At 35.7% G+C, this 13,355-nt stretch overlaps 1 protein-coding gene across 1 annotated transcript; it reads right to left on the bottom strand.

Annotated features, from left to right (window-relative positions):
• Positions 1-219: 219 nt before the first annotated feature.
• Positions 220-3,338, bottom strand: LOC126490647 (olfactory receptor 143-like). Its single transcript, XM_050125716.1, has 2 exons — positions 3,314-3,338; positions 220-1,184 (listed from the first exon to the last, which is right to left on the bottom strand). The coding sequence occupies exons 1-2, from the start codon at positions 3,336-3,338 to the stop codon at positions 220-222; spliced, it is 990 nt and encodes a 329-aa protein (XP_049981673.1).
• Between the last annotated feature and the right edge of the window lie 10,017 nt (positions 3,339-13,355).

Raw genomic sequence — 13,355 nt, 5'->3', positions numbered from 1 at the left:
AGAATGAGTCTGCAGATTAAATACATTTTATCTCCGGGTAAAAAAAAAACCAAGGATTTTTGTGAAGGAATAAGAAGAAATAGTAATCTGGAAACCTTGCCGGAATATAAAAAAAAAAAAAAAAAAAAAAAGAGAAGAAGAAATGAGAATACTAAAAAAAAAAAAAATAAGCTAAGAACAAAACAAAGTGGAGAAAATAACTCAAATTGGGAATGTGGACTACGACATCCTGAGTGCTTCATTCACTTTAAGTCTCCTTAGAGATGTCTTTAAAGCAAGCTTGACATCCTTATTCCTGAGACTGTAAATAAAAGGGTTCAGCAGTGGCAGCAAAAATGTACAAAATACACTGAGAATTTTCCCCTGAACCACAGACTCATCAGATGATGTTTTGATATGTGTAAGCATACCAAATCCATAGAACAGGGCAACAGTTATTATGTGAGAACTACAGGTGCTCATGGCTTTATACAAACCCTTACCTGATGACAACTGAGTGATATTAAAAAGAATCAAAGCATAGGACATTAAGATGATGACACTAGATACAATGACTACTGTGCTGGCCACAACAGAACTCACAAGCTCAGTGGCATAGATGTTGCTGCAGGAGAGTTGCAGAAGGGGGAAGATATCACACAGGTAGTGGTTGATGATGTTAGAATTACAAAAGTTCAGTCTGATCATAAATACTATGTGGACAATGGCAGCAGTAAACCCTGTGAGGTATGAACCAAACATCATCAGGGAACATGTCCTAGGAGACATGATGACCATGTACAAAAGGGGTTGACAGATGGCTACATAGCGATCATAAGCCATGGCTGTCAACACATAACACTCAGAGTGGGCAAAAAAGCAATAGAAAAAGAGCTGAGTCATGCATCCTCTAAAGGAGATGATATTCTTCTCTGAAACAAAACTCATTAGTGTTTTGGGAGTAAAGACAAAGGAATAACATAAGTCAATGAAGGACAAGTTAAAAAGAAAAAAGTACATGGGGGTCTGCAGGTGTGAATTTAGTAAAATGAGACTCATTAAACTCAAGTTTCCCACCACAGTGACTGTGTGATACACCAGAAAGAGGATGAACAGGGGTAGCTGGAGCTCAGGTCGGTCTGTCAATCCTGCGAGAATGAATTCGGTCACTGAAGAGTCATTTTTCATAGCCGTTTTTGTCAAATCTAGAGAAACAGTAGTAAAGGGTCACATTAAATGAGAAACTTTGTCTCTGACTACAAAAGGACAACCAGACCCAATTTTACAAGTTTAAGGTTGTTTGAATGCACTGAGCAAAGAATTAGGAGAATATTGCTACTCAATACTGAGAAATCTGTTTATCCTTTTCCTACTCATGATGAGCAGCTACTCTGATTAAAGACTGGCACAACTTAGGAGTTTAGGAGCTGTGCTTCCTAAAGTCTGTAAATAACCACTTTCTCTTGTCTCTTTAAGCTTTTCTAAGGATTAGGGACAAAAAAATAGAAATAAAGCCCCACTGTCTGCTAAACCCTTGATTTATATACCTTTGAGTTTTAGCGGATGATATGAAAATTAAGATGATTTAACATTTTTTTGCCTTAATATGTCACTGCTCTTATACAACACAGGCCCTCTTACTCCAATATCCTACATAATTTAAGTTTTTGATAATTAAGAAATCTTAATTATCAGCAAAAAAACTGATTCAGACCTCCAAAAATATCTAACCCAGGAATATGACCTGATTTCAGTTCAAGAATTTCTCTTAAAAGTTCTCTTTATTTTCTCAAAAGAAAATAATCTTATTTGCATCCAGTACCTTATTTCTCTCAATTTAGACTCTTATAGTATAGTATTGTAGGATAATATGTTACAAATTGTATTAGTTAGTGGCCTTTTTTTACATTTTTTATTTGCATTGGTATGAAGGTATCAGATCCCCTGAAACTGGAGTTACAGACAGCTGTGAGATGCCATGTGGGTCCTGGGAATTGATCACCAGTCCTTTGGAAGAGCAACCAGTGCTCTTAACCACTAGGCTATTTCTCCAGTCCCTAGTTAGTGTTCTTTATTGCCACAACACTTAGACAATTATGAAATAAACATATATTATCTACTATATATAATAAGTTATGAATATAATACTATATGTAACATATGAATATTTATATGAAATTTAAACACAATTTATTATAATGACTTACAGGTTGTAGTTGACTGCACAAAGTACAATAATCTAGTAGCTGCTCAATCAGACAAGGCTATTTGTCTCAGCTAGTCTGCAGAATCCTAAAGAAGGAATAGATGTACTGGTGAGGTGAATACAAGCAGGGGAAGGACAAACCCTTCTTAAAATTGTCCTAATATATGCTTTTAGTAAATGTTGTTAGCCAGATTAGGTCTGCCTTCCAGCCTCAATATCTAGATGAAAGGCATCTTCCTGCCTCAAGATCTGGATCATAAGTGTATCCTCAATTTCTGGATTATACCCAATTCCAATTATTGTCAAACCGACAACCAAGAATGGTCATCAGTCAAGTATAGACAGTTATTCTTTCCTGATGACATCTACCGGGTTGGGTGAGTTTCTACCTTAAGGGTAGAAATAACAGAACCTGTGTTTATATCATGTAGCATAGATACAAACACTATTCCTTTTGAGACTCAAAGTCCTACTTAGTTTGTAATTCCCCAACAGAAACACCCAATTCCCTGATCAGGGTATTGGATTGTTCCCTTCAGAATTCTACTCATTATGACATGCACAAATCAGCAAGAGAAAAAATCAGGGACGTACCCACTTGTCATTTCGAGTAATTATCTATGAGCATTGCAATTGCATTAGTAACTATTAGATAAACACTCTACAAAAAATAAAATGTTTTGGAGCAAAGCATGTAGGAAAAAGGAATATTCACTCCAACAGTTTGAATTTAAATTCAGATTTTTCTGTTTTTTACTAATGAATCTATATACCAAAACTGTAATCTTTCAGGGCTTGTAGATTTATATTAACTTATTGATATTTCTGTGTTCATCTATAAAATATGTCTCAAAAAAGGGTCTGACTATGGCTCGGTGCTGGAAACTTATTTTTCATACACAAGCCTCTAGGTCTCATCTAAGCACTCTCACAGTGATAATAATAGTACTATGAAACAAAAGGAGTTACTATATAATTGTATTAGTTAAATTCAATCATCCACATAATGTAGCAAATAAACCTTTCCTAGACATGTAAAATGTATAATCCCCATACCTGTTTTATAACTTTAAACAGGTAAACCATGATATCTCATTCTCAATAGTCTTTTTGATGAAGTAATTGTACGCTGCATTGCTCTCCTGAGTAACATAAAATAAACATCATCTCACAGCCATGCTCAGTAATGCATTTTGGTGTTATGAACCACAATCTCAAAACCAACACACTGTTCACGGCCAATAAAATTTCTGTATTCAATGTAATATATTCCATAAGCAGTGTTCAGGCTCAGAAATTGGTGTGTTGGAAACAAAGAGTTTTCCTGGCTTTGAAGCTTTCTGCCAAGTAACCTGATATTATTTTCATAGAACAGGCCTTATAGGTAACTTATCCTTTCTCTAATACAGCTGTCGATATTTTGCTCTGAGCCTTCTATTTATGAAGATAGACCATTAGAACAAAGATCCTCCATAAGGTAAGCTGGAGAATGTAGAATCACTTTGCACAAAGTCAATCATAAAACAGAAATACTGTTCTTCCCAAGTCTGTCCCTCTATGAGTAAGTCAGCTGATCATGAAAAAATTGTCTTACTTTCCATATCTTAAGGTGAATCAACAGACCTCCAGTTCAGAAGGGGTTTTGGCATGTACTTTGGTAGAATGAGTATGACACATAATGTCTTTAATATGTAATTAGTCCTTAAATTTTTGTCCAGTATAATTTATAAATGAAACTTTTCAGTGCCTCTCAATCCTATCAATAACACTGGACTGTTTTCCTTGAAATCTGAAGTTTTGTACTCAAAACCTCCTATTCCAAGCAAAACCTTGAACAAAATTTTATTTTTCTCTTTAACTAATCTGTCCTTTGTTGTAAGAATGTTAAACTTGGACCACAGGTATATTGCCTTCATCTTACCATTTAAAGAGCAGAACTGAGGGGTTTGAAAATCCAGGCTATATAGTGAAAAACTGTTCTGATTATGTTTTTCTTTTGTTAAAAAAAAAAACAAGAAGGAAAACAGCAGACTGAATTAAGAATAGAACAGAGTGGAAAAGAAAAAAAAGTGGTTCATGCCCCTTATAATGGCAGTGGCAGGGGATAAAGGATCACCTTTAGCAATGTCTACCATGTCAAAATTGTCCAAGTGAATCACTAGTCTAACATTACTGTTAAAGTCCACATGCCTGTGCCCTGAAAACATGACTGGAGTGATGAGTTACTAAATAAAGGAAAGACACATAGACACATATACAGAAAAGCAGAGATTGGTTGAACCAGGCACTCTAACGGAGATGTAGCAGAAAGAGCTTGAAAACCCAGATACTTGATTCTCTATATCTGATTCAAGGAGGTAGGTGTCTTAGTTATATTTATTGTTGTCAGGAGACACATGACAAAGCCAACTTATACAAGAGTATTGTAGGAACTGCTTCAGGAAATAGCCTTTTAGATATCGGCCCACTTTGGGCATGGTCTCAGGTACTGTACGAGCAGAGGAAGACATGCAAGATCCTCTTTTCTGCTACAGTCAGTTCCTATTTTTCAGTGCATACAGGGAACTCCAGATAGCTACCCTTACTGTAAGTATACATCCAAATAGATACACACTTGTTATACTCCATTCCAGGCTGTTGTGAAACTCCTTGATATGCCTACATTTTGGTACCCAAGTGGGGCAATATATATCCTCATAAAGCCTAAGAAGGCTTTACTAAAAGCACTTCTAGACACACAAATATGGGAGTATATCACAAATTCTTGTGGCCACGTTTTTTTAAGAGAAGCTCTGTGTACTAGAAGTGAGCATCAGCCTGGCTTCTCTAAGAAATAATTTCCTGGTTTAGCTTGCAACATGGAGGGTTCTTTTGCGCATTCGTGCTACTGAGCACTTGAATGGTGTTTCTGGACAGTGTTCTGCAAGTTACTTTGTAGTGGTGTGAAGAAACTGCTTCCCAGAGTTGGGGTTGTAAACATGGCTCCCAGAGATAGCAGTAAATGGATATCTGCGATGTTGGAAAACCAAGCAGAGTGGAACCAACAGCCAATATGGCTGCTCTATTCCTAACCATGCCTGTGTTACAGTTTAAAGGAGTGATTAAAAAAGGATTACAGATATGCAAAAGAAGGCAAAATCTGACAACAAATCTCTAGATGGGTTGGCTTAAGACAAAAAGAAAATGGGTATAGGTAGGTAGAGAAAGATAGTTTTAAAAAATAAAATGTCTTTAAAGAAACAGTAAAAGTAATTAAAAAAGTACAGACAGTTATGAAAGGAGTAAAGATAATTAAATAAACATTAAAAAGTAATAGAGAGAAACAAAAGCCACATAAGAGGTATTGCTTTTGTTTCCACAGAGGATGGGAACCTGTGGGTTCCTTCCAGACTAATGAGATTTGATGGAACAAGACCCCCTAAAAGGTCTTCATGATCCCTAAATATAGTTCATCCAACTTATAGCATAAAGCAGTTTGCAGAAAACTATGCCTAAATTAGCAAAGTGTTTGCTTATACATGTTTGTTTTCATTTAAAAGGTGATATCACATAGAAATGAATTATTTACATTGTTATATACTTTGGTTTATTGATACAAATTAATTATCAATTTTGTAATATGTATATTTCTACACTTGTTTATGGTATTATATTCATACAGATCTTTTTTAAAATGTAATGTATAACTAGGAAATAAAGTTGAATAAATAATCATCTATAATAATAAACCTTTTATTCATGTTAATTAGGCCTTCTAAATATATAAGATATATTTCAATTAAATATATAATTTTCAACTCTTCAAAGACCTGTAGAATATGGCATTTAAAATAATTTTAAGAACTTACATTAAGTGACCTCCAAAAGAGCAGGCCCAATCCAGTAACCTCCTGCAGAGCACACTCAAGCCAGTAACCTCCATAGGAGGATGCTTAAACCATTGAACTCTGTAGGAGAGAACCCAAAAAGGTAACCTTAGTGGGAACAGCCCTGATCACCAGGATTGCAGAGTGCTTTCCTGGAGCACTGAGCAACCACTGCAAACACCAAGTGACCTCCAGAGTTCATGGCCCTGACTTCCCCACAAGGAGCAACCATCTGAGCCTTGAGATCCATTGACACCTAGATGAATGGTCACCAGAGACACAGCCCCAACTACACCAATCAGAAGAAAGGCTAGGTAAAAAAAATTAAGAATGTACTCAACACCACAAAGAGCAACATAACACCAATAAAACTAGTGATTCTGTAACACCAAGACTTTAACACCAAAACACAGATGAAACAGAAGAATATTACCTAGAAAATGACTTTAAAATAACTTTAGGAGAATGTTTGAGACCCCAAAGAAGAAATGAAAATTTTTCTCAAAGAAATGGAGGTAAAGACAAAAAATTGAAATAAATCAACAAATCCCTTAAAGAAAACAGGTGAAAGAAACAATTAAAGACTTGAAAACTGAAATCAAGACAATAAAGAAAACACAAACCAATGAAATTCTGGAAACATAAAATCTAGGAAAATTATCAGCATCCACAAATGCAAGCATAAACAGAATACAGGAGTTAGAAGAGAGACTCTCAAACTCTGAAGATACAAGAAAGGAAATAAACTCAGGTCAAAAAAAATTAAATCTAACAAAAGTTAAACACAAAATTTCCAGGTAATATAGGATACCATGAAAAAAAATCTAAGCGTAATAGGAATAGTAGAAGAAGATACAAGTCACATACTTATACATAATAAAAGCAATATATAGCAAGCCAACAGCCAACATCAAACTAAAGGGAAAGAAACTCAAAGCAATCCCACTGAAATTGGAGACAGGAAAATGTTGTCTGCTCTCTCCATATCTATCTACTTGAGGTTCCAGCTAGAGCAAACAAAGAGACAAGGGAGATAAATATTAGAAAAAAGAAGTCAAACTCTCAATATTTGCTGATGATATGATAATTTACATAAGCAATCCCAAAAATTCTACAAAGAAACCCATACAACTCATAAACACATATGGAACACATGGTTGTTGTGGAGGAAATATCCAGTTCTGTATCCTGACCCCAGGAGAGGGGCTCAGGGTAGAAGAGCCTCCTGAACCTCATGGCACCAATGTAATGGATTAGTAAAATATGCTGTGGATCCCCAAGTGATTACAGTGGCAGAAACACTGCAGGTCAAGAGGTGGCAGTAGGTAGCAGGTCACAAGAACAGCTAGTCCCAGGCAGGAATGGTGCATGAGACAGGTCTCTGAAGGCAGCTGGTCTGGGGGTAGGGAACCATGTGGCCTGCTCATGAGACATGGATAGGTACACCATGCAAGATGAGGTTGAATATTTATTTAGTAGGTTATGGAAGGGAAGGGGTGAAGGAGAAGAACAGAGAGAGGGGTGGAGAGAGAGAGAGAGAGACAGACAGACAGACAGACAGACAGACAGACAGACAGACAGAAGGTTGAAGGGGAAAGTGGGGAAAGGCAGTAGCTGCCTCTTCAAGAGGGAGACAGAGAAGAAAGGGACCTCAGGCTGCAAGAATGAAGGGAGATCTGCCTGTCTCAGTAGATGAGGGAGGGAGTGGGCATAGCTTATCTCTTAAAGAGACAGAACAGACCATTGTACTAACTGTATTTTTATTATGTTTAACATCCTTATACCTATAACACACATCAGTTTTTGAGAAGGGACAAATGAGGCCATTGTGTACCTGAAGCTGGTGAATCTGCCTTCCTACCAGTTGACTAAGAATTCAGCCAATACAGCAATTTCATGAAAGAAATAGAAACAGTAAGTCAGAGATGAAATTGCTTAGTTGCTTGCTGGTCTACAAACAAGTTTTACTATGTCAGCCACATGAATGAGATGAATAGAGGCTTGAATAACTCACCCTATTTCTCTCCCTCCCCAGAGAACTCTGTGCAGATCCCTGTGTGTGTCTCTCTTCCACTTTCCTGGAGAAAGCTATAGCTCTGGACAATTCAAAGCTGATCTTATCCCTTAATCAGAAAAATAGCAAAATAACACACAAAACACATTTTGATTGTTTTATGAATCACTATGCAGTAGAGATAATACTACTAGTTAATCATTTACCAAGAAAATGTTAAAGAAAGGAACAAAGCTTATATTAGGACATCCATGCTATAAATCACATGCCATTTTCATGGAACTTATAAGGTTCATCTTGGCTTCCTTAGACTTTCAGAGTGGAACTCACTTAGGATGGCCAAATGGTGAACAAATAGGAAGGGAAGAAATTAAAGTACCTATATTGGCATCCTGATTCCTAGTAGTAGATATGAATTTCCTACTTGTAATTATGCAATCCCTTGAATATAGATGCTCGGACCCATTGAAGTTATTCACAGAGAAGCAAACTAATTAACATCATTAACGTGACCATATTAGAATTATAGATACTCTTTTTAATTAAAAACATATTTAATTAGTATGCTGTTTCACACTTGCATTCTCTATTTACGTAACAAAGGGTGAATATTTAAGATCCTTGAAGAAAAGAGGTACTTTGGTTTATAGTGAAAAGTACAGTATGAAAAAAATGACCATTTCAGTAAAATCTATTTTGAATATATTATACTGATAAATAAAAAATTCTTTACATTTAACAGATAAAAATCAAATATGTGCAATGGGATAAGTGCCATTAGTAGAGTGCCTGCTTGGTTTCATTGTCTTTAAAAAAAGGGTGCTGTTTCCCTGGCAATGTCTACTCCCTTTACTCTTACAATTCTTCTGCCCTATGTTCCAAGAAGATGTGTGCACATTGGCTTGAGGGAGAGTGATATAGACAATTCATTTAAGGTTTGGTGATCATTATTCTTCAGTCTCCCCTTCTTCATCTTACTCTTCAATCCCTGTAGCCATCAGGCAAAATAATTTTAGAAAATACTAGTTTCCACAAATTCAATTGCTAAAAATGTCAGCAGACAGCAACTGAGGACTATAATAAAGACGTTTCCACTTTGCTCTAAACTTCTACCTGATGACTTTGCTAGTATTTAAAGGTGCATTGATTTGTGATTTCCTTTTTTTCTTTTACCATAAAAGACTCCATAAAATTATTACAGCATTGCAGGTACGGTATTTCATGTAACCTAAATACTTGTCTTTGAGGTGTAGCCAACCCAGAATAAACAATCTCTGAAGTGACAAATGTGTTTTTGCACTGAGAACAGTCATTATTTAACTTCCAAGACTTTTTCTAAAATCTAAATTGGTGGGGGGTTGTTATTGTTTATTTGTTTTAGGAAAAAGGCTCAGAATACCTCCAAGTGGATAGATGTGAACATTTCCAGGGCTTCCTAATGTTTTAATGAATCTAATCCTACATTTTATAGAAATCTCTGAGTAAAATCTTTAACTTCTTTTGCTTTAGTTAACTTGGAAATCACTAAACTTTGGTATCGTGCAGGTAAACAACATAAGATGTATTCCCTCACATTGCTTTGCTGTAAATATTGTGATGATTTTGAGTTATAATGATGGTGATTTTTGAGTAATTGTTCATAGACTTCATTCAAAAGCATGAACTTTTGAGTTGAGCCTGCAGTTTGTTCAAGGTTGCTAAAACAGGTCATAAGATTGACATCTCTGCCTTCACTCTATCTATATCCTCTGTTTTTTTTTTTAACTTTGGTTCAGATTGTTCCTGTTAAACTTTGCACAGAGACATGCTAAACATTCAGAGAAAGGCCTTAGGAGAGTGAGATACCTAAAATTTCCTCATCTCTCTAGTCCCCCTCAAAGCTAATCATCCATAGTGTTACTAATATAGCTTCACCGTTTATGGAGGCATCAGGACCCACAGATAAACTACTGGCAGGTTTTACAACTTCAGAGCACACCTACAAGGCTCAAGTTACCAGTTCTTTCCTTACATAAAACTGTATGTTTACATTGCCAATGGAAAAATTAATTTATATTAGTGCTGAGCTATGATGGTCATTTCTGGAAACTAGCTCCCACCATACCTTCTGACTCTATGAATGAGGATGTTTTTAATTTTAATAACTCATCCTTTATTTGCTAGGGTCCTTTTTCAATAGCATCTGTATATCAATTTTGATCCCGTGAATTATAATGAACTGTCAGAAAAAGAAATTAGTCAGCAGTAAAATTAAATGTGATAAATGTGTATTTTGACTATTAAAATGATATATGCATATATATCAAACATAGCTTATTAGTTAAGATGTTTCTATTATTGATGTCACTATTTTTAAAATTCTAAGTTTAAATTCTGAATAATTTATGTTTATCTGCTTAATAAACTAAAATTATTTCCTCAATTAGCCTAGAATATGGATCCATTTATTAACGTTTTTAATACATTACAAAAAATAAATCATTAGTACTTCATGTCTAAAAACTACATGTGAAATTCCAAAATTAAATTAACCCCTTAAGCCTCTGTTATGTATTCAAGGGTTTGAAGGATTTTATTAGGCCAATTCCTCCAAGGAAGAATGACTTTACCCACTGAAATCTGTCTTATTGGAAGAGATTTAATCAATGATAGATAAGAAAGTGAAGGTGTAAGTTACAAAACAGTGCCACATCAGTTTGGAATTATAATTACTAAAAGGGTTATTTATTTAAGGGGAAAACTCATGGATCACTGTCCTAGATAAAATCCCTCTGAGTGAACAGGAACCTTGGTTGGTTAGGTTGTCTAACATATTGCCCTTTTAAATTAGCAATTTATAATCTATATTTAGGGTATTAAATTTTACCTGTGGTTTAATTAGCTAGATTAGTTGCAATAACTGTTACCTGCCAGTAGGTGTCTCGAGCCATCTACAAAACTAACCCAGTAGGGTGGAGGGGTGCATGTGAATTCACATGACTGGTCTGAATTCTGACTTTAAAAAGAAATACTGAAAGATAAATCACAGACTGTGTGCTCTGTGGGTGTCTTTATAGCAGTGGAATAGGCAAATGCAAACAAATCGTTAGAAAGCCATGGAACAGCTGGCTCAGAGCAGAGAAGCCCGCATCTCACCCAGGTTTCTGTTGTGTGCCCTGGTAGGAGGCAAACAGTGGGGTTCTTGGGGACTTGAAACCAATCTGAGGCATGTAATGAGAAAATATAAAGAATTGCAGCTGATCCTTAGCAAGAAAACCCGCTGCTCGTGATTCTGTACTGAACTGCTGGATCCACGTACAGGCCTCAGCTGGATGAGGGAAGGCTCATGCCAATCCAGACACACTCCTAGCAGGCAGCAGGCAGAGGAGCTGAGGGGATCTAAAACCAAACGTTGGGCATCAGATGAAAGCATAAGTCACAAAAACAATCCCACACCAGTTTGGAATAACGATTATTAAAAGGCTTATTTATTTAAGGGGAAAGACTTACAGATCACTGTCCTAGACAATAGCCCTCGGCAGTCTGGCAGCTAGAAGCAGAAGCCGGAAGCAAAAAAGCAAGTGCATGGCTACTGCTTTTTTAAAGCAAAAGAGACCATGTCCAAGTGGGCTGGTATCTTAAAGGCTGTTGGCTGATGGAGCAGAATATGCTTCCACAGCAGATGGTTTTACAACCTACCCTTTTATACTGACCAACTAGAAAAACAGAAGAGACACTAGAACAGTTTAAATAACATCTAAACAAATAAATAAATAAATAAGCTTGAGATAACTTGGGGGACTTTCTGTACTACTCAGTTCCATGCTGCAATATATAAAGGTGAAGAAAGATAGCTCTAATAGACAAAGTAACCCATTATTGCACATTTCCATAGACATGATGGCTTAAGTCATATAACACTGGGATTTTTGTTTGTTTTCTTTTGTTTGCTTATTTGCATATGAAATTTTGCTCAAATATTAAAGCTAATTTAAATTTAAAAAACAAAAGATCTTTCAAATGAATTGTGTACAGGATGACCATTTCAACATGGGATTTATTTTGAAGATCACAACTCTCCACATGTATTAATTAATATCAGAAGGTCAAAGAGAAGAGCTAGTACACCAGTATGTCTACTTCCAAGTACTCTTTAAAATGCCACAGGCATTGGGATTCACTGAATTCCACTAACATCCTCACAGTAGAACACAGTGTTTCACAGTAGGTAGAGATTATGATAACCATTTATGAAACATATACACACTGATACTACTGAGATCACACTATGTAATAATTATTTAGAAATCCAAATTCAGCTCCAGAATATGCATTCTTTGGATGAACTTTAAGTTAGACAGTGAAAACCTCACTTGTTGAAATAATATGACAGAGAAATCTGTCATTTCTCAATTGAGGTTACAGAAAAATTACATAAACAAGAGAGATCAATTTCATAACAAAAATACCAATAATATATACTAAAGTTCCAAATCAAATTATATAATAGGTATATGTCATATCAGATTTTATTATTTAGATACACATTTGTGTGAGTCTTCTCTCTCCTGTTTTACAGAAATCTATGTTGAGCAACTGTTGGTAGCTGTTTACACATCTTAATTTGTTTGTACAGTTGAACTCCATCCCAAAGTCAAAGCCATAAAAAGACTGAAAATATTGTCTCTAAGCATCATGTGGGGAATCAACATATAAGAAATTCATCAATGAGATAAGTTTGTCAATTACTAAGGTTGTGTTATCTGAGGGAATGATCCACTACAACATAGAATCATAAAAGCTATAAAGAGTCAATATTGATTTCCACTTAGCCCATGGCTCCTATTAATTCATGTTCAGAGCTTCATGTCTCCCCAGCCACTGACTTTATAATGTGAGTCTTGGCCAGTGTCAGTTTTCAGGTCACAAACAATTATTTGTCATGAAACTAGGAACAGTTGGGGCACCTAACACACTCAAAACCTGCAGATGCACATGTATCAGGCTGCATACGTGGTCAAATGTGCTCCACCTATTTCACACTCATTCTGAACAACTTTCTAGCTCTCTCTGTCACTTCACAATTCTCTTTGTTTCATTCCATATGTTTATTGGATGCTCATTGGATTTAAAACTAGGACTTGTATTACTAACTATATAACATAAAACAATTCAAATACAGAGAACAGAAAAGAACAAACATATTAACCCTCTATTTGACAAGATTACATATTGCACAAACTTTCAGGCAGATGAGAGTTTGTTTAAAATAGCATTATTTATGGGGAGTGGTTCCTAGAAATAAGCAAAA

Source organism: Alexandromys fortis, unplaced genomic scaffold (assembly GCF_014885135.2).
Source record: "Alexandromys fortis isolate MF-2015 unplaced genomic scaffold, M_Fortis_MF-2015_v1.1 scaffold_253, whole genome shotgun sequence".
NCBI lineage: Eukaryota > Metazoa > Chordata > Mammalia > Rodentia > Cricetidae > Alexandromys > Alexandromys fortis.
This window is presented reverse-complemented; position numbering and strand designations above follow the sequence as displayed.